The 20,991-nt window shown below is 47.1% G+C and overlaps 4 protein-coding genes across 4 annotated transcripts; 1 reads left to right on the top strand and 3 right to left on the bottom strand.

The window, feature by feature from the left end:
• Positions 1–770: 770 nt before the first annotated feature.
• Positions 771–1,720, top strand: LOC131284399 (uncharacterized). Its single transcript, XM_058313254.1, has 2 exons — positions 771–1,019; positions 1,108–1,720. The coding sequence occupies exons 1-2, from the start codon at positions 771–773 to the stop codon at positions 1,714–1,716; spliced, it is 858 nt and encodes a 285-aa protein (XP_058169237.1). The 3' UTR covers positions 1,717–1,720.
• Positions 1,721–2,995: 1,275 nt separating this feature from the next.
• On the bottom strand, positions 2,996–6,952 carry LOC131287068 (serine protease gd-like). The gene is made up of 3 exons (XM_058316084.1): positions 6,549–6,952; positions 4,335–4,813; positions 2,996–4,258 (listed from the first exon to the last, which is right to left on the bottom strand). The coding sequence occupies exons 1-3, from the start codon at positions 6,801–6,803 to the stop codon at positions 3,472–3,474; spliced, it is 1,521 nt and encodes a 506-aa protein (XP_058172067.1). The 5' UTR covers positions 6,804–6,952; the 3' UTR covers positions 2,996–3,471.
• Positions 6,953–10,190: 3,238 nt separating this feature from the next.
• On the bottom strand, positions 10,191–16,121 carry LOC131284398 (probable serine/threonine-protein kinase DDB_G0278509). Its single transcript, XM_058313253.1, has 4 exons — positions 16,037–16,121; positions 15,845–15,925; positions 13,368–13,386; positions 10,191–11,910 (listed from the first exon to the last, which is right to left on the bottom strand). The coding sequence occupies exons 1-4, from the start codon at positions 16,119–16,121 to the stop codon at positions 10,191–10,193; spliced, it is 1,905 nt and encodes a 634-aa protein (XP_058169236.1).
• Positions 16,122–17,488: 1,367 nt separating this feature from the next.
• LOC131288034 (uncharacterized) lies at positions 17,489–18,908 on the bottom strand. The gene is made up of 3 exons (XM_058317130.1): positions 18,547–18,908; positions 18,185–18,360; positions 17,489–18,102 (listed from the first exon to the last, which is right to left on the bottom strand). The coding sequence occupies exons 1-3, from the start codon at positions 18,906–18,908 to the stop codon at positions 17,489–17,491; spliced, it is 1,152 nt and encodes a 383-aa protein (XP_058173113.1).
• Between the last annotated feature and the right edge of the window lie 2,083 nt (positions 18,909–20,991).

Raw genomic sequence — 20,991 nt, 5'->3', positions numbered from 1 at the left:
GTGTCACGAGACATCTTAAGATCCACCTTCTTCTCCCCTTTCTGATTGGTGGTGGAATAGGCGTAAAACAATAGGTGTCAACTTAACGAGCGAAAGATACATGGGAAAACTCGCGCAGTAGGAAGATGATGAAGAACAGCTAGCGTGTACAAGAGATAAGTGGGGTATCCAAAATCTGTCTTTTCCGCCCAAATGCTGTCGAAACATTATCAATGCAAATCGCACACAAGGAAAAAGCCGCCACACTCCTTAGCGACACACACACACACACGCGGGTAGGGATCGCGATCGTGATTGGCGTTGAGATGGCCCGCGATCACCTCCATTAAGCTGCTGCTCCTTGGCAGACGCACCTCCCTCCTTGATAATTCTTTTGTGTGTATGTGTATGTACGTGTGTTCAGGTGGGTGGTCGTAAAGGCAGACCGCGAATCGAATTCGATCGATCTAAGCCAGTCCCCGCACCTTCAGCGATCTTCGATCTTCGTAGCTCGGTCGACTGCGAACGCCTTCGATCGAGCGGCGCACATTTAAGCATGCGCTAGTCCAGCCGGGATTTTTATTCGCGCTCGAGCTGCACGCCGAAGTGTACAATACTGTTCCTCCCCGACGTACGTACGCAGCACACGCCGAGGATCGGTGTTAGTCGCGTACTGGATAGAGCACGGGTTTTCAGTTGTTTAGTAGCTAGAGAAAAGGAACGGTCGTTGGGTCGAGTTGCGTGCAAAATTCACAAACATTTAAACCACATTTTAGTACAGCTAAAGTGAAATGGCTCGATCGGTGCTACTGTGTAGTTGGTCCGTGGTTCTAGTGTCGGCACTTGTTATTCTTGTTCTGCCAAGTGCTAGCAACGGTGCCTCCATTGGCAACGCTGTCTCGCCCTGTCCCGCCATATTTAAGTATGCGAGCGACAGTATCAAGCAGCAGATTTACGGGATCGTCGATACACGCGAGCAGGCCGTGGATAAGGTTGGCACGCTCGAATTGCATTTGTCGATCGCGGGTGAGCTACGATCGGTAAGTAAGATAAGACCTAGTAAGCAGCAAGAGCTCGAATGGTTCTAACCTAACTTTTTTCTTGCCGTACGTTACTTTGTGCCGGCAGAAATACGTTGGCTCGATCGAGGCGATTGAGGATAGCACCCAGATTTTGGAACAGTTCGGCAAGGGACGCGGTGTCCAGTACCGGGTAAACTTCCCTCTGCAGGACCCCCTACCCAAGGTAACGAAGGTGATCTTCAACGGACGCGAACTGTGCGCCGGGCCCGGAGATCGCGGCACGTTTGTCAGTGCCGTCACGTTGCGGCACTTCCTGCGTTCGGACTCGTGCAAGGAGAACTGCGAGCGCACCAAGGTGGTACCGTCGAGCCTGAACCTCGACCTGAGTCCGCCAGCCGTAGCCACCACCGTCCGACCGGCAGCCTTCCCGGTAGCGGCCCCGGCTGCTGCTCCCTTGACGCCTCTTGGGCACCGCAAACAGATCCAGCCACTGGACAAAACCAAACCAGCGGGCGAGTCCAGCGCTCCGGGCGTACAGCACGAGTACCAGCGGACGATCGAGCGCAAGGAGGAAACGAACAACCCGCAGGACAACAGTACGTCGGTCAAGTACATCCGGGAGGAGATCACCTATCGGAAGCAGGTCATCACGCCGGGCGGCGCGGCGACGCTGCAGGACGACGAACTGCAGCTGCCATCGTTCGTGACCAACTGACGTAATTCGCAGTCTCACCTCCCACCCCTTCCGGACTGCATTCGCGAGTAGAAGTTTACATCATAGGCCTCGGGGACCTGGGGCGGAAAGCAGTGTGCCGCGCCATATAGGGGAAAATCTGGCGATCGCGGGGGACGCCGGTAATGTTCCGCTCGAACTCTGCAAACTAACATCATTTGAATAAAGATTTGTTTTCTTTTTTAAATTTTCCTTCGATCAAAGTGAACCGAATCCGTGTTGAGGCAGTTGTCTAGCGACACCTGTGATAATGTACTTTTATGGCAAGCTGTGTTTGACCGCATGCGTGTGTGTGTGTGTGTGTGTGTATGGCCGTACGTTAATGAGTCCGATCAACCTGTTTCTCCGTGGAACAAGTTTGTGTCGAAGAAGAATCTTCCGTGAGTCACGTCGCGGTCGAATAATAGAACAAAGCCGTCTACTTCCGCGGTTCTCTTACGATCGCGTGTGTATATGTAGGTATCGAGCGGTTGAGAAGCTTGGGACTGGACTTTATTCTCCGACCGAACGTAATCTTCTGATACCGTGGGGGTTTGATGCCTTAATGTCTCTGTTTGTGTGGACCGTGGGCTTTAGACGGGCGGCTTTCGGTGTGCCTTTCAAGGTTCTTATCGTCTCGTAAAATGGCAAGCAGCAAGACATCTTCATCGTTCCATGTGGTCAAAATCAGGGGTCGTCAAACATGTAGTGTTAAATGACCGAATGGAATCGAAATGTCAAGAACACAGACCAGACCATGCCTTATGGAAACCTTCTGCCAATTCTAAATTATTTTATCTTATTCAACGTTTATTTTTAAATAGATCTTCGTTTTGAATTCTTCCACATTTTCCCTAAATTTAAATTTGATAAAATCTCTTTAATTAAAAAAATCTTTATTTGACTTGATTGAAGACGTATATTGTAAAATCGAACTCAAATCAAAAGTATTGAACAAGTTCGATGCCTCGGCGTTTTCCGATCAGCATGGTTTCCGAACAAACATACAGCAGCATTTCTCATAAAACCTCATTCATATGTTTTATTTCTTTCTCAACGCTAGAAAATGCATCGATATATCATTACCCACTTTTTAACAAATATGTTAAACTATTTTACACATTGTGCTCTTTTATTATCGTTCATAAATGCATAGCATACGGTAGATCCTTCTAACTCCGATTGAATTTATCTACTTGCCTTCTTCTGTACAAATAATGGGATGCGCAGGCTTGAAATAAAACTCTTTCAACTTATCGAAATCGTTTCCATTTCTCCACGATGTACTTTTACAATGTTCCGTATAGAGGCTCCCCAGGAAGTAATCGATTGTGGTTCTCAATTAATTTACGTTCTTGTAAGTCTTCCGCGCCAAGCGGAAACGTTCCGCGACGTCAGAAGTGAGTGTCGTGGTGATCATTAAACTTTGGTCACCAAATAAATATGATCTAAGATCTACGTCTCTACTCAAATAGCGATTTATTGTCCTTGTGTTGACGTTGCGGTATCGTTTGTTAGTTTTGCCTGTACGCCAAATAATCGTGCTTCGTTATTTGGAAGCATTTTGCCTTTGATACTGTAATAATAAGTTGATTATAATCTCTCGCCTTGATGTGACTCAGAATACGGTCAAGTCAGGCGTTACGGTCTGCGCTAGTAAACTAATTAAATGCGCCGGTCGATTGGAAGACAGTGGCACGTGGAACGTAATTTCGAGTTGTACCTTTTCCGACCTTGGGCCCTTGGTACTTTCAGCGCTCAAGATTGCATAACCTTTTTCATCCAGAACCGGAAGGGCGCAATGTCGGTGTACACCACGTACTTGGTGCGATCGCAAATCAACGACGCTACATCGTACTGGCCAACGGAGACGATACCGCGGACGAAGAACCGGGAACCCCGCTTTATGACCAGCCCGCTGCCCGAATCGCCCGTGCACGGCACCGAACCGTGGCCGTCCGCACAGAACATCGGTGCCGTGTTCGAGACGATGGAGCCCAGCTTGCGTCGGCAATCGCGCTTATCCACCACCGTCGCGTTGACGTAGCTCGGATATTTGGCCGCCCCGTCCTCCGTAACTCCCCAGCCCGACACGAGCCCGGTCGTGCCGACGATTTCCTCCAGGTTGTCGCTGCCAGTCCACAGGCAGATCGGCTGCACCAGGTCAGAGTAGATGAGCGCGTCCCGCAGCACCATAATCGCAATGTCGTACTCGGTCATCCCGGTGTCGTCGAAGAAGTAGTCCGGGTGCACCACGAACGAGGCCACCTCACGCATCTGAATGTCCGTTTCGAAGAAGTTGTCGATGTTGTACATTCCGGGTGCGGTTAGCAGTTCGGTTGCGTCGCGCTTTCCGTTTTCGTTGTACAAGCAATGACCCGCCGTCAGCAGGTGATTTTTGCTGATGATCGTACTGCCACAGATGTACTTCGGTTTCGTCGGTACACCGGTGTCAAAGATCGGTACCGCCCACGGGAACTGGCCCTTGGGTGAGCGTATTCCGTTGATCGTCAGCCGATTGAATGTTGCGGCTGGCATTCCGCACCTAAAAACGAACCAGAAGAATAATTGAAGTTAGACGTTTTCGTGGGTTTTTAGTATTCCTTTTGTCTCCAACTTACGCTTCGCCCGATCCACCCGATGTATCCACGGGGATCGTTGGCTGTGGCCGAGGACGGGGAGGCTGAACTACCGGTGGCCTGGTATTCACCACTGGCTGCCTGTTTGGTGGTCTGTTTTGTACAAACTGCGGTTGCTGCTGTGGCGGTGTTTGTACTTGTGGCGTGTATACGGGCGGGGGTGGCGTTTGCTGGAACGTTTGTCCCGGCTGGAATTGAATGGCGTTCACGTTGTTGCCATTACCGTTCGACAGGGGTTGCATCTGCGTGAAGAGCGTGTGCTCTAGGTTGATGGTGGTCACAATCTGGCCCGTCGCCTTCTGCCCGGTGCATATGGTTTGGCCGTTCACGCTGATCGCCAGCACGCTCGGGATTACGTTGGTGAAGGGGAAGTTGACCCGGTACTGTGCCGGCTGGCTGTTGTAAATGTCGCGGAACGTTTGCTCCCTCGATTTGACCAGCGTAATCGAACCGACATTGTTCTGTAATTGATGAGACAAAAGCTCAATTTAGAAATGCCTTCACCTGACAAAATTGCTTTAACCCCAACATGAGACCGGAAGCAGCATGTTGCGAAGGACTATTCGTTTTAAAGAACATGACACAGAGTTGCATACATTTAGGGGCAAACATTAAATTTTAAATCTGGATCAATCTAGACCCGGAAAATACAGGTTTTGCCTGAGAAGACGGTAGGTTTAGAAACCATTAAAGAAAAAAACCAAAAATCGAATTTGCGTATTTTACATTATTGAAAACAGGGTCAATAAAACCTAAAATAGAATTTTCACAGGCTTGGTTCTTAAGTCTCTACCGCCCAAGCCCTTTTTTAAAACAGGTTTAACCTATTCACATCACATGAATATAAAACCATAAAATCAGGTGGTTTTTTTAGATCTTTAACTTTGGTGGCATACGACTTGTGATAAAATACGCTGGCCAGGTGTTTTGGGGTTTCGATTTCTTACGTGTATTTCTAGAAATTTCTTCTACATTCCTTCGAGCCACTTTTGCGATACCCCGGAATGGTTGTTCCGGCATGCGAGACAAATGCAATGTAATGATGGATATGTTAGCAAGTATCATTATAACGTAAATATTTCATGAATAATCCTTTCAAACATTGTGCATCCCCGGGAAATAACGAATCCTTTTGGGTTTCCGACCGGGAAGCAATGTTATCAAAAGCTGGCCATTAGTGCCGTCATATTTATTCAGGTCGAGCGCGAAGTTTCTACAACCCCGCTGGTCAGTCATCGTCCATCCGATCGGCTGAAGTGGTGACAATCGCTTGTGAATTAATTCCTGCGGTATTTCAGAGCGAATTGGGAAATATTTTCTGGCCATGGCAGCGGCGGGCAAAACCCCTCTTTGTCTTCTCTCCAGCGGTGTGACTAATGTCATGGAAAGGCGACAAAACGAAACACTCGACGAACGTCCGGCGTTATCGCCGGGGGTTGGTCCATGACGTATTTGCTGTGACATCTGCTGGTTTGGCATTTTAATCGTGGATTTTTGGTGTTCCTTATGCACGGTTTTTAGTGGATGAACGACAAGCTTAAGTAGCCCATAGCATTGGTTCGGAAAAGTTATATTCTTTTTCCACCAGATACAATAAAATCAATTGATTGGTTTGGTATTTTAAGCATTTTTCTGTAATATCCAACCTTTTCCGTTACGTGATTCTTACGTGGAATTTCGAAATTCTACCGAATGGTCTACCAACTATAACACCATACAAATTCTCCATTTTCACGCGTGCGATAACGATTGGAACCTTTTTCAGGCAAATGTTATCGAATCGAATTGATTCCATTTTAGCGGAGGCCATGTGGATAGGAACAGTTAAAAAAAAAACAACTGTAAAACTAAGATTCGTTCAAAATGGGTTTTTTCGTATCTGTGTAACGGTCGACTAAAAAAATTATTCAAAAAAACTTGTTTGAAGAAACCGGCTGGTGACAGTTTTGGGACGCCCGACACCCAAGGTGTTCGGGTTTCCAGATTCCACAAACCTGTCTCATCCTAACATACGCACACAAACATACACACACACACACACTCGAGTTCGGCCAGAAAGAGCCCACGCCCTGGAGAGACAGTTTATGAAGAACGATACGATGATGACACCCGCTCGGAGGGTGGTCAGTACTGGCCAGCTCCCGGGGGAAGAACAGGGACCACCTTCTCCCCCTTATGGCCTTTCGTTGGGCTTACCTGCGGTACGGCGACACCGATCGAAAGGTCGATGTTCAGCTTGACCAGCTGACCGATGCGTAGGTTCTGTAGCTCGACGTAGCCGAACACCTGGTTGGTGCTCTGGTCCAGCCGGTAGCTGAACACTTTCGGGCAGGGTGAGCTTAGATACTGGCCGTACGCCACGGGCCCGAACAGCGGCAGTAGCAGTAGAAAGGCGCACGTCCGCAGCAGAGCGGGAAATGCGTTGGGTACGTTTATTGCTTTGGTAAACATAGTGTTTACTCCCGACGGGAGGGGGATCCACACAACTTCAAAGGAACCACACTCACTTTCTCACAGTCTGCCCTCGATACGCGTACACTTCCGTTAAGTTAAGTTTTATTTTCAACGCGAAATTCAAAATCACCTTCGGCAGTTCGCAATGGAATCGGTAAAATCACATAAAAGAATCACTTTCGGGCGTAACTTGAACATAATCCGCCTTTTGGGTGAAAGCCATAGTCCTCCTCCGGTGGCAGATAATAATTGAACTCACTGATCTTTCGAACGAGCTCGAACGAATCACAGATTTCTTTAACTTCACTTTCGCGTCACAACGATGCTGGTTGTGCTCTCACCTTGACGTCCGTTCGCGGACTGGTTCGACAACAAAGCAACCGGTGAGGAGTGGTTGCTAGCGGTCGGTATGATGTTTGGAACCGAGATCTTCCTTCAAGGCACCCGCAAACCTTGAATTGGATGCAGGTAGTACAGGCGGACGGTGTCGCACCGCAGTGGTGACGTTCTACACCGCACACTAACTGGCTGTATTAGAACCGACTTCTAATCGGACACCGGATCTCTAGCACGCAGTTTCGGTCATATATGAAGTCAACGAAACGAGCAAGACGAAAGGGGGGAGATAGAGAGAGGTAGAGCGAGAGAGATAGAGCACGGCCACGCAGCTTCAGAACGGAGATAACGCTGCCGGATTCTGGCGTAGAAATGATAATTCTACGGCCCAAACGTCGACGATCCGACCGGTTGAAGATGTGGAAGCACACTGATCTGTACGGGTATACGCGCATCTGATAGCGCGGGCACGGGCATCACCGGACAAACACACACGGGCGGGACGATTGCGTGAAACCGCGGCTCGAGCTAGCGCCACCGGTTTTCGTCTGGACATGCGGTGTGTGTCGGTATTTCCAAGCGCACTATAGTGCTGCCACTACCAATACGTCTTTCACTATACGCGGTCTGCGGTCGTCTCGTAGTCGTTCGGTTTTCCGTGGCGACAACTGGTACGTCAGCTTGTGAGCGGACCGAAAATTCCCAGCTGCATCACCCACGAGGACACCGCTGCGTCTCGGGGAGCTCCCGCGCGGGGGTTGATGCGCTTGAACGGCCGGTTTTTAGCCTCTCACTCGACCACGAGAAGATGTACGGGAACGCGAAGCGTATGTGCCCCAGCTGCGCGTTGTGTGTACCTCGATCCTTGACGATCGGGATGACATTCTTTCTCGCTCGCGGTTTTCTTTCGCTCGAGTGTGCTCGTGTGCGTCTGGCTGATAGGGCCTGACACGCTTGACCCAACCGGCCGGGGAATTACCCGCGATCTACGCTGTGGGTCTACCCCCAGAGGCCTGGCTGTACGATCGCGACGCTGCGACTCTTTTCTCGTGCCACCTAGTTGTCGTACACTTCCACTTCCATCCAGACTCGTACGGGGCAGGTAAAGGCCAGCCCGAGCCCAGCCCACCCAGCAAAGGATGCGTTTTTATTAATGAAGTACCTTCCCGGGAAAACCCAGCACCAGCGCCTGCACCTGTTTTGTTTTGTTTTGGTTGGCTTCCGTGGCCAGAGCGGGCGGAGGTAGAAAAGTACAGCCTCCGAAAATCACGTACGGGGTTGTGGATCTCAAGTGGCCTCCTGTGCGGTATTAGGCGCCAACAACGGATTTGCTCTGCAATTACCTGTAAGTATATTTTGCACCTGCTGCACGTAACAGAAAATAAGTTGTATCGCCTGCGATTTCTAAGCATTAGAACATCATATGAAGCATGACGAAAAAAGAAGATTTTTTTTTGTGGTTTGCGAATAAAAGTTTAATCTACTTTCGGGCATTCCCTATTTACAATTCCTCGTGAATTCATCTTGTGCAATAACCTCACCCGCGATTACTTTTAAATCGCAAAACGTACCACAGCATTCGTTTTAGCGCCCCGCTCGAATCCCGCAGCTACTAATAATGCTGGGCGTATGAAATCATGTGAACGAAACAGGAAAAAAAAAACAAAAATCCACCATAAGCAAACCCGTTTCAATGATGTAATTAAATCCACCACGAATGAGATAGCATCGCTGCGGTTTGGTATCATCCTAATGGGCAGGTCTCGTTCGCTAAGTGTAGGAATCGAGAATTTTGTTCACACATGCAGCACGTACACAAAAATAAGGGTATTCTCCAACGTGTGTGAACATTTCCAGGAATATTGATGATGGATAATTTTTCACAATCAATTGTGAAAGTGAGTTTTATTGTATTTTTAAGTATTTTATTCATATTATTACTATAATTTTTTTTAATGCAGTGTAAACAGTTTATGCTTATATTTTTATCATTCATGGATGTTGATAAAATGCTATGAATGCAAATAAATTAATTATTTAGTCATTTTACGGTTAATAGATCTTCTACTTGAAAAATTAAAAGTGTTTGCAAAAAAGAAAACTAATATTTGAAAAATATACTTCCCACAATTTAAAGAAAAATAATGATTTGAAGGGTCAAATTGGTTTTGACCCTTAGTTTGGCAGAAAAAAAAACAATCGTGATGGGGGGTATTGTACTGCGTCTGCGGTTGGATCTTAGGTGGGAAGAATAAAATCAGCATTTGTTTCGTGAGCCTGACTGTTTACCATGTATGTACATTTTTTATTTACAAACCACTTCGGTGGAAGGTTGAACCTCCTTCCCCTTTGCCAGCGTATGGTCTGTAAATAGAATTAATTCAGCGGTGCTAATCTGCGAAACAACATTATTTGTGTGTTCACCTTTGCGATAGAGTATAGACTGGTTCGCGAGCGGACATTTATTCGCGATATTCATTCGCCCAAACTGAGTCATCTGAGGCAAGGTTTCAACGGGGAAATGAAAAATCAAAATAGGTACCATAGTGATGAGTAGTTAAACACGTTCGACAATCGAGAAACTTATCAGACTGGCTTATATCATATTCTTTATTAACCGGACATTACTGTTTACATTACACGATCAAATGTTTTGGTAACGACGACACTTACGGATCTGTTTGCTTGTCCTCATAAAACGATCCGTATTTGCATTTACTTTTTTTTTTATTGATTAGGAATCCCTGGTGTGACATGAGCAATTTCAAAGCCTTCTGAATAAAACAAATGCTTTCAAGGCTCAACCACTCAAACAAAGGATTAAAGATTGATAGTTCGTTCTAATGTAACTGGACGGGTAAACATGTGCCTACGTTCGATAAAATTGTCTTTCGAAGCAATAGCAGTTGGTTGTTTAGTCCAGTTTTGAGCTGCCGCTCACGATCACATGATAGTTGCAATTTAATGTACATTTGTTGGTATGTTTTTGGTAATGGAAAGGGAACCCTCCCAGTTGGCACCATGCGGAGACAACGTCCTCTTCTAGCTCTACGCCGCCGAGTTCTCGCGCATCACTTCGTTTACCGTCACGCCATTGCTGAACTCGTTTGAGCGCTTGCTGTACGTCACCACCTTGACGGATCGATCGTGCTGCCATCGGCGTACGAGTCGGTAGGCACCGTACGCGAGTGCGACGAACAGTACACCAGCAAAGATGGCCACCAGGAAGGCGAGCATCCCAAGCAACCGGTCAACGTCCCGCTCAAGATCCGCCACCTGACGATCCTGCTGCTGCTGATGCATGGCCGTCTCGTTGCCCTGGGCTCTCAGCGTCGAGTAGACGGCGTACATGAAGTAGATGGTGTTGCGGCCCAGGTTGCGCAGTACGCTCATGTCGCGCTTAACATGGTTCATCGTGTACTGTGGCTCGAAGGAGTCGGTGACGTAGGAGTCGGTCACGTGGGTACCATTGATATAGCAGTCGCGAGGATCGCTGGTCGAACGAATGTGCGTGCGGTTGAGGTAAGCGTTCAGCTGATCGTAGTACGTACAGTTCCAGCGGTTGAACGACACCGAGATGAGCTCCAGGTACGGGAACTCGTGCCCCATCTTTTCGTAATTGATCAACTCTCGGAGATAGTTGAAATTCAGGCTAAGGTACTGCAGGGTGTGCATACGCGCTAGCTCGCTCATGTTCAACCGGATGAAGTTGTTCTGCGATAGGTCGAGATTGAGGATCGACTCGGACGCCAGCAACCCAGGGAGGTTATGCTCGTTCAAGCTGCAGTTCTGTAGCCGCAATGTCACCAGACTCGGGATGTTACGGATCGAATACTTGAGGTTGTAATCGAACCGGGACACGTTGTTCGACGACAGATCGAGATACTCCAGCTGGTTCATCTCGTGCAGCCCAACGATGTTGTCCAGGTTGTTATACGATAGGTCGATGTGTTCGGCTCGGTTGAACTTGAACAGGTCCGCGTCGTAGATGTTGTTGTGCTGGATCTGCAGCGCACGAACGTTAAACGATCGGTTCACCGTCAGCGTCTCTATGTGATTATGATCGATTTTCAGCAGTGATATCTCCTTCGTCTCGATGTACGGCATCCGGCGGAAGTTGTTGTTCGAAAGGTCCAGCTCGTAGATCTCGTCCACCATCGTGATGGGATCGAAAAGGATCGGCGGTAAGAACGCCAGCTGGTTGTGGTCGAGCAGTACCGACGACAGATGATCGTTGAAGTGGAACTGATGCGGTGCCAGCGTCACCAGACAGTTTTCCCGCAGAATCAAGGCCTCGAGTGCGTACAACCGATCGAACGCTTGCACCTCAAGCGTGTGGAGCAGGTTAAAGGATAGGTCGAGCTCGACCAGCCGGATTAGCGAACCAAATGTAAGATTTCCAACCGTTTGAAGGCGATTGTTGGATAGATTGAGCGTCTCCAGGGAGTAGAACTTCAGGAAGGTCAGCTCGTTCAGCTCCTCGAGGTTGTTGTACGCCAGATTGAGATCGTATATCTCATACCCGTCGCCGATGACGCTGCTAAGATGCCAGTGCACCTCTCGAAAGCCCTGCTTCGATAGATCCACTTCGGTTTCGTTGTTTTGCAGATTCAGCGTGTCCTCCGTGAGGAATCCGTCCCAATTCGGTGAATGGCGGTACTCTTCCATGATCGTACGATGTCGGTCCCGTTTCATGCTAACACACTCGTCCCCGTACGATGGAACGAGAACCGCCAAACACACTATAGCCGTTATGGCGAGCGACGCAGTGGTTCTATTGAAAAAAAGCAAAATGTAAAGCAGAAATCAAAAGTTATTATTATGAAAGCTTAAATCTGTTCTACCAATGACATATTAATCTAAAACAAATAAACTTAAACGGATAATATCCATTTACTCTTTTCAGTACGACGTCTCGATTCATTAAAACATCTTCCTTGTGCACACTTCTGTTTGAAATGAATCGAAATGTTGGTCTGAGGTATCTGTTTCGCTAACGAACGTGACTTTTGACGTGTCTAGTTGCAAACTCTTTTTCAGTTTACAAGCCAAACCGTTAATCTCAGCTGGAACACACTGCGTCAACAGCTGCTGTTATGCGAAAAATCGTTATCGACAAGGGATGTACGGTATTTTCGTTCTATGCACGATCAGGCTGTCAGCCAAAGGTAGAAACCACAAAGTATTGTTTATAGTAAACGTAAATCATTCATGTTTATTTGTCTGTTTGGAGGAGAACAGCACAAACATTTGAGACAGCCATAAAAAGTTTGTTATTCGTTCTGAAAAAGTTCATCGTTCCATGACAACACGGCATTTTCACGATACTCACTTCTTATATGATTCTTGATAATTGTTCTTAAATAAAATAAAAACTAGAGGACATATACTCGTAACAGTCTCGAGCCAATCCTCGGCATGTAATTCGTACCTTATAATGCCAATCCTCAACCTCTTGACGTGCTTAAAGTTGTTCGTAATCAGCCGTTCGTTACAAAGTAGTATCAAACCGGCTTTAGATGATTCTATTAAAATAAATGCCGTTTCTGACGAAACAAAGTTAGACATAGTTTCAAAAGAATCGTCGTTAAGTTTCTGTTCCTTTTTGCATTCGCTGGAGTTTTCTTAGAATGATCGTTTGATTTGTACAATTTATTCGCTAATGACCGGGTTTGTTTCATTTGCGATTGACCGTCACTGCAAAGTAATCTCTCTTGTGTTGCCTGCCATTGTTGATTTATAATCGAGCTAATGGATCGATGATGATTTTTATGCAAATAGTTTTCTTACATTACTCCTTTCGGTCACGATTAAGCGTCTGCCTCAATAGTGTTCAAGCAGAATGCTTTTGGTGATAAAAGTTTGTGGAGAAGAAAAGCAGGTGGAATTTATATTCTTGCAGTCATTTATCACAAAAGCAATTAGCCAGGCAGCATGTCTGCGAATAATTATATCAGGATATTTTATTTTTTTTTTGTCAGAGGATTTTGTTAGACACTCCAACTTGCATGGTTATGCATTACAGAAACGAAAGACTTCATCTTATTATACCGGAAAGCGACGAACCCGACTTTAACAGCTCTTGCAGATATGGATTCCTTGCGCAAGGACGCTTGCCAGAGATCGTCCCTCTTTGTTTTGGCAGCGTGATTGATGCTGATGATGATTTGTTTCATAACAATTTACCCGCAATAGGTGCGACAGCACTCGACCGCGTCCAGCGATAGTGTGAATCTGCCATCCGCTTTATCAGCGGGGAATAAAATTACAGTCAATTAATTCCGCTGGCCGGGTTGTGCATACTAATGATATTATAACACCGGATCATGTGGCGTATGCAGTACACGTCAGAGAATCTATTTTTCCCGTCGTATCGCTATTCTAGTCTGCGACCTTCAGAGAACCACAATACGGGGGTACGATAGCAAGCGGAAGTCAGGAGCCCGCTGGAGCGAAGGGGAGGGATACTCGAACGCTGTTGCTGTTTGTTTTTGTTTTTAAACTGAGCCCTTTCCGGTGTGTAAGGTAAGTGTAAGTACTACAATTGACAACACATGAAGCATATTGTCAAGTAAAATCCTACAGAACGAAAATTAAATCAGCTCTTCTTTGTCCCCGATTTCCTTCCTGGCATAAATAAGGCCAAGCAGTGAAATATCTTTCGTACGTGCTGCCAGGTGCCCACTTGATAAAACAACTACTGGAGCTTCCCCGCTTAGCTGCGGCGATAAGTGGTGGACGCTTAGCTTTGCTGGATAGATGCAGAAAAGTGAAGAATATTTGTTGTTTTCAGCACCATATAATGGAAAGGTTGTAAATGGGTTTAAATTTATTTCAGAACAGAAGAGAAAGTTCTGATCATACATGTACAAATAGTTTTAAATTGCAATGTGTTATTGCAAAGGTAATTCTATATTCTTTTCAATTTATTCTACAAATTCATATCATGAAAAGATTTTAAGTGATTATCAATATCTTGCATAAAAAATTTCTTTTCCCAGCCTACTTTGCTGCCTCCCCGAATTCGGATCGCACTCATCATGCGCAACATCGACGGCCATGTAAATCGACCGCAGCAAACCATCCGACCCACTGTTGACTTGTTTGTCTGGTGTGTTTGCCGTGCTGGTCAGGAATGAATGTCAATGACAACGGCAAGATCATTCCGCACGCCATCGGCAAAACACAAAAAGCACACTGTCTGCCATCGATGATGAGGGGCAGATTGAGCCGGTACTTGTTGGATTGTTACTCTTTAATTGCACTTATAGTTTATCGGGTAGCATCCAGGGCGTGTTTCCGTTCCGGATACTACCGTCCCGGTGGAAGGAACGGTGGTAAGAAAAATGATTCCACGCCACAGTTTTGTTTCCCCTAGAAGATAAGCATGACTGGCAATCCATGTACCGATTTTAGTAAAGAGTAACCGATCGATCGTACCTTGTAGTCTGCATGTTGACGTTCCTGGGGTGAGACTGGCAATTAAAACGTGACTGGCGCCAGTATGGTGAACGATGACAAGGTAGCTTTCCCACAGATTCGGTCACTATCGTAAGTATCGGCAGAATTCGGTTCTACTTTTCCTTTTGCTGCTCACGTCGACACTGATCGCTGAGCTGGGTTTAGATCACCTGTTGGGAGCACTACGTTTAAGTTATTTGACAAACACTAGCATTTAACACCACGGTAACGGTCCTTTCGGTAGTGGACGAGACACTTTGCGCTGGACTTTAAACACTCACAGTGTTTAATACCTGTAGGTGTTAAAAAGATCGATCAAGTTGGAACCGATTGCAATCAAAATGACATTGATTCCAATCTTGTTCGCTTCATAAACCCGGGTGCATCAAGTATTTATGAAGACTTTAGAAACAACACGTTTCGGCACACTTTAACACTTCAAAGATGGATGATCGTCCGACTGTTCCAATGCACTATTGAGTTTCGTAACTTCGCTCTTACTATTCTACACACGAGCCAGGAAGTATGGCTGACCCTAACTGTCCCTATAATATTTGTGTCGACTGCTACTGACCACTCGCTGCCAGTATCGGTACCCGGTCCACTCAACGTCGAGCCACGGACGACCACGTTCTCAATCTACTGACGACGACTGAGCCCCAGACGATGCGCAATGGGCAACGGTTGGGCGCATACTGATCGCGCTGGATCAATCGCAAGGGGGATGTTATAATAGAACATGGGCCAGCAAAATCCAGCGCAATTCCGTGGCGGATTCCACGGGGTGGTCACACGGCCGGTGTCGCCCTCCTAGCACGCGTACGATATCGAACGTCGGTGTTAGTAATTGCACAAAGCGCACTTAGAATCACGTACACAGTACTAATGGCACGTTCACAAGCCAACCCATCCCATGCACGGGCGGGCGTTGTTGCAGGCCGGAAAAGATTCTCACCACTGAAGCTGTGAACGCGAGGCATCGCTTGTGTTTTCTTTGGAGTCTACCAACAATTCCCCCCCAATGGCAGATTCGTTATCTACCGCCCGCATCAGGTAGTGCGTTGAGTAAGATAAATTAGTGTAAACAACGCCATTTCATTTGTGTTGTTTCGACAAGAAGACGTCTAACCGGTGTGCGGTAAGGGCTTAGTAGCCGACCGGTTTAAGTAATCGGTAAGGTGAAGGTAAGCAAAAGCAGATCTGTTTTATCTTTAAGATTTGTTTGCGAGCCTTTTATTCACCGTCCCATCGCCTCGGGAAGTTCAACGAGTTGGTGACCGCGACTGCAGCCGTAAAGTAATCCATCCGTCCATTTACGCGGGCTAATGGGAAGAGCAGGAAAAAACAGGTGACCCATTATATCGTCGCCCTGCATAGACACGCGCAGTGTCGGCGTGGACCACTAAATAGGCGACGTACGTGAGGCGATAGACTTTCGGGCCGTCGATGATGAACCGTGTGCACACGAAACGGTGTAGCTTTTTGTTTGTCGGCCTGGAGGCCTGGATCCCGCAACATGGTGTCTATAAAGTTTCCAGGTCCAGGGAGCCTCGGAGTGCGAAGTATTTTAGTGTTATTTAACTGCTCGGGCAGAATTGTCATCGGAGTGGTCTTCGGTGTGCTGATAGTGCGGTAGACATTGTAGAAATATTATACGTATGCAAACATTTGGCTTACCGTAAACCATTCGAAATTGATAGGGGGATAAAGCAGAAGTTTTCAAAACACGGTAGTAACCATTTAAAAATATTAAAAATAGCCACGTGAACCGTCTGAGTTAAGTTGCAAGCTATTTACCAACATCAAATGATGCGTCAAACTATTGTTGGCTAATGGAAGTAAAAGCTGAAGGTTGTTGTTTTTTTTTAAACCGAGAACATTAAATTTTACTCTCTTTTTTAATTGAAAGCCACTGATCACAGGCTACTTGAACACGTGCCGGCAATAAGCGTTTATTTCCATCTCGCACAGCACAGAGCCTAACTGACCTCCACAGTTTTAGGAATATTTTCAAACTTCCCGCGTTATTCATGTTAAAGAGGAGTGGTTCATGATGTTTTCTATTCGAAATATACTCTACGATTCTTTCAACCCTCGTTATTGTTCTCAGTCTTAGACAATTTAGATTAACAAACAAACATTCAAGTCCACCACAACTTTGAGCGGTAGATACAAAGCTGTTGGTCCCATAATATTCACTATGTCTATCAACTTATCTGTCTTTTAAACATTGCAAAAATCACTCGTTGTGAAAGAATTATTTAATAAACGCAAAAGTATTTAGGCATAACAACAATTGAACAACGTGGATAAACATGAATAACCAATTTGGCGCACCATCGAAGTAAGAAGCTGAAATGCATTGCATACTTTTAGGCGCCGCATGAACGATATGCGAATGAAACGATAAGTCAGAGTCTACAATGTTTTAATTTCATTTATCAGGTTTTGTTTTTATTTCATGTCGTCTTTTACTAATACTCTACATAACTGTATATTTATCTTTAAAGAAGTGCGATCTGGTCGCGCGGAATCAACATAAAAACTGTTATCCACAGCGATCTTCGACATCTAATGCAAACTTCACTTCCTAAAGAGTTGGCAGGATTTTGAAAGATCGTCTGTTTTCTTTGCATCTTTTGGCGATTGTTGTTCCGAATAATGTGCCAAACTACTAAACACATAAATGGGAAATCCAACTTCATCCAGTCCTTGCACTACGTGCTACGTTCCTACCCGATGTCGCCACCTCTTGTTTAGCATCAGTGCGGCAATCGTATCGGCAGTCGCACATAACTCGCCGCTCAAATAAATAAAACGTATAACATGCGCCCGTCTTGCAGCCATCCCTAGGCGGTCCCGGAGATGCCTATCTTGCCGTCCCATCAGTCGCTTCCACCCGGCTTCCGGTTAACACCGATTTCTAGAGGCGATTGTCGTTTGGTGCTGCCGGACAGTATGCTCGATTCCTGGGCGCCGATGTCGCGGAACTGGTTGGAGATGCGCTTGGTGCGCGGCGGTGGTACGGGCGCATTAGCCTCCACGTCGCTTACCGTGACCGTACTGGGCGGATCGGTGGGTGCACCGCTTTTCTGTGCCTTCTCGCGGTTCCAGCGCATCAGTGCCTTTATCCGCCCCCCATGATAGTGATAAATATAAAGTGCAGCAAATCCACATAGGACCAGAAAAAGCGACATAATCGCCACCAGCGGGCCCATGTACTGGACACCCTTCGGTGGCTCCTCGACCGGCTCGTCCGTATCGCCGCCAGCGGACGATTCCGTGCTGGCATCCGGTCTTCGCGTCGGTGACGGCTTCTGTCCTGGCCGTAGCGATGGCCGGTTGTCCTGGCCCTCCTTCGCTCCGACCGACACGTCGGCGCAGGCACGGAACTCCTCCTGCGGCCCACATCCGACGGCTCCATTACCGTCCGGACAGATGCCCCAGTTGTTACCGGCGATGTACTTCCACTGCACCACGCAGTTGTTGCAGTTCAAATCTGGTGTACCGACAAACGAAAAGTAGTGTCAAGAAAGTGTTCACAACCGGAAGAGACGCTTGTGATGTTGTGAGCTACGAACCTGCTGGAAGTTCTGCCTTCATGTCGTAGATGCGACTGCCGTTACGCGGATAAAATCGGGTCTTCAAATCGTTCGCGTGTGGAATGCTTGGCGTTCCGCTGACGATCCGCATCAGGTGTTTGTCCAGGCAGTCCTGTTTTGCTTGCACGTTGTCGCAGATACGGAACTCGAAGTATCTAAAAAAGCGAATCAAGTAAATTGTGTAGTAGGATTACTTAATTAATTTTTTCAAAAATAAACTTTCACTTTTTAGCGTTACTCGGGAAATTTTTTTACACATTTTTTTAATTTTTTTGGGATTTACTACAAGTATAAGCCACGATCTAGAAGCAACAAGGACATTGGTACCTTTGAACACTTACCCCATATGGCTTGCGGTGAGCTCGACGCGCAGCGTTATCGTTGCACCCGGCTTGTAATTCCGTACAATCACACCCTGGCCCCACTTGCCCCCGAACTCGTGCGGTCTCGGGAGCGGAATGTCGAAAGGGTCACCACACTCGCCACACTTGCCTTCGTTCTTCTGCCATTGCCGGTTGAACCCGCCGCAGTAAAGCTCGTGGTCGTTATAGTTCGGGGGCGTGCTGAACCCGTACCGCCAGGCCGACGCACGGCTCGGGGGTTCAATGAGACGCCCGTGCCCTGAACATGGCTCGAAACCGATCACTAGCAGCAGGAACAGCGTTACCAGCGTTACGCCGAGCACTTTTCTTCGGTTGATCATTGTGGTTGGCTAAGGCGCGTGGCTTGCTCAGTTCTTCTGGGTGACGAATCAGTTCTTCTAGGAAATTCACAGCGATTCAGCGACGGACGCCTGCAGGAAGTACCGATAAACAGAGAAGAAAAAAGAAATGGCACACAAATGGTCATGCGATTAGTACAGTTGGGATTAGGAGGCACTTAATGAAACACGATGCACGTTGCACTAACAGTTCGATATTGTGTCCCGCCGCCAGCAGTGGTCTACGCTACACTGATATGTCCCGAACCTGCCCCAGTGAACCGACGTTCGCAAATGAGGTCCCGAAAAGGGATGGACCCAGCTCAACGGTACGTTTGGTGGCGGCGCCCACAAGTGGATCCCAAAGCCGACACCGATCCCCACCCTCGCACCGACACACCCGGTGCACTATTTGATAATAGCCTGCCGGTACAAAGTACGCCCTCCCCGCAGCCCCCAAGGCCCCCGCCACTCAATCGGAAAAAAACGGACGTAAAATCAACACAAAAATGTAACGCATCTTCCGCGTGCCTGTAAAGCAAGGCGCGCTCGCCCTGGCATAATGTTGCAGGAGGGTGGCAAAAAAAAAGAAAACAAAACACCTAAAAAGGGTGCGTAAAGCCCCATCGTTGACCACCCCTCGAACGATCGCTGATCCAGTTGCCGCCCAATAGGAGTGCACTACACGGTGTTTCCTTCTGACGCGTGGCGAAAACCGCACACACACCCAAGCCGTTAGCTCTACAGAACAATAGGAATGTGTGTACGGTAGCGTCGTGGAAATAACATCGATGCCTTCGGGCGGGAAAACATTTCGCTCTGGCGCTGGGAGGAAGTTTGTGTTGGCAGCGTTCCGTGCGCGCATACGTGAACCACTGCTTTCGTCCGCTTCCTTCCTGATGGTGGTCGCTCAATACGCTACCGGTATTCGGCTCAACCCACCCAATGGGTGGAACTAGCTTGTGCCCGGCGGTCCAGCAATAATACCGGTGCTGAAATACCAAATGCCAAGTATGTTACCAACATAGCAACAGCTTAGAGAGGTTTCCAAATGTGTTTCCCTTGAGAATGCATACACTAACTAATGGAAACGAAATTCATTTCGCTTACTTATCGTCCACTGGATGCCACTGTTTTCTAACAAATCGGGTAATAAAACTTAGTTCAATACCCTTTGGATATTACGCAAGTGATGTTCAGAGATTGATTCATGCGCGCCTTAATCTGCTCCAACATCTTCAACACTGTGCCGTAACGTTCTCCGTATGTAGATCGTTTGTTGTGCGGTAATTGAGATGTGACAACAATAGTAAGGAAAAGATTACCGACTTATGCGTGTTATATAGTACTTGGTATTGCTGTCACCGATATGGTAGTGGTTTAAATACGGCTTACTCAAGTGAGAAGAGTGAAACCGGTAGTTGTTGTAAATTTGTATCAAAACCCCATCATATGTTTGAGTTTCTATAACACTGCATGAGTGAATGTCTTGACTGAAACTGTATAATTTTTTTTTTTCAGAAGAAATTCCAATCTGAGGCGTAACGACAATCTTCAGTCATGCTTTCCCCATTAAGGACTAGAATGTTTCCCTTTTGTGTGGATGATCAAGATCTCTCGTACAGTCCATAGTCTAGTCTTGGTTGGGGTCAGAAGCTACACTGTTGGAAGATTGCCTCGGAGCTCGCGAGTCGATTTTCTAACCGGCGTAACCGCTCGCTGTCCCGGATTTCTTGTTTTCCATTAGGCTATTCAATTATTCGACAGCAACAGGAAACAAAAAAATCGTCAAAAGACTTCCAGCATATGCTACTGAAATTGAAAGTGAATGCTTCCCACCGGCACCCGAAAATAAACTACCATTACCACCGAACGCCACTATTGCCAGCATGAAATTGCATAGAGCACTATCGGAGGATGATGGCTTTATGGACGGTTGCATCGAGCGGCTGCCGTTGGCTTCTGATTGCTCCGCACCAGTGACCCGTTTCCCACGAGCCGCACCACCGCCGACGATCCGGCGGATGGCTGGCGTTTGTGTCGGTTCCCCCACACGGCATCCCAGAACGATAAATTGCAGGCGACA

The sequence above is a fragment of the Anopheles ziemanni genome, chromosome 3, assembly GCF_943734765.1.
Source record: "Anopheles ziemanni chromosome 3, idAnoZiCoDA_A2_x.2, whole genome shotgun sequence".
Taxonomy (NCBI): Eukaryota; Metazoa; Arthropoda; class Insecta; order Diptera; family Culicidae; genus Anopheles; species Anopheles ziemanni.
This window is presented reverse-complemented; position numbering and strand designations above follow the sequence as displayed.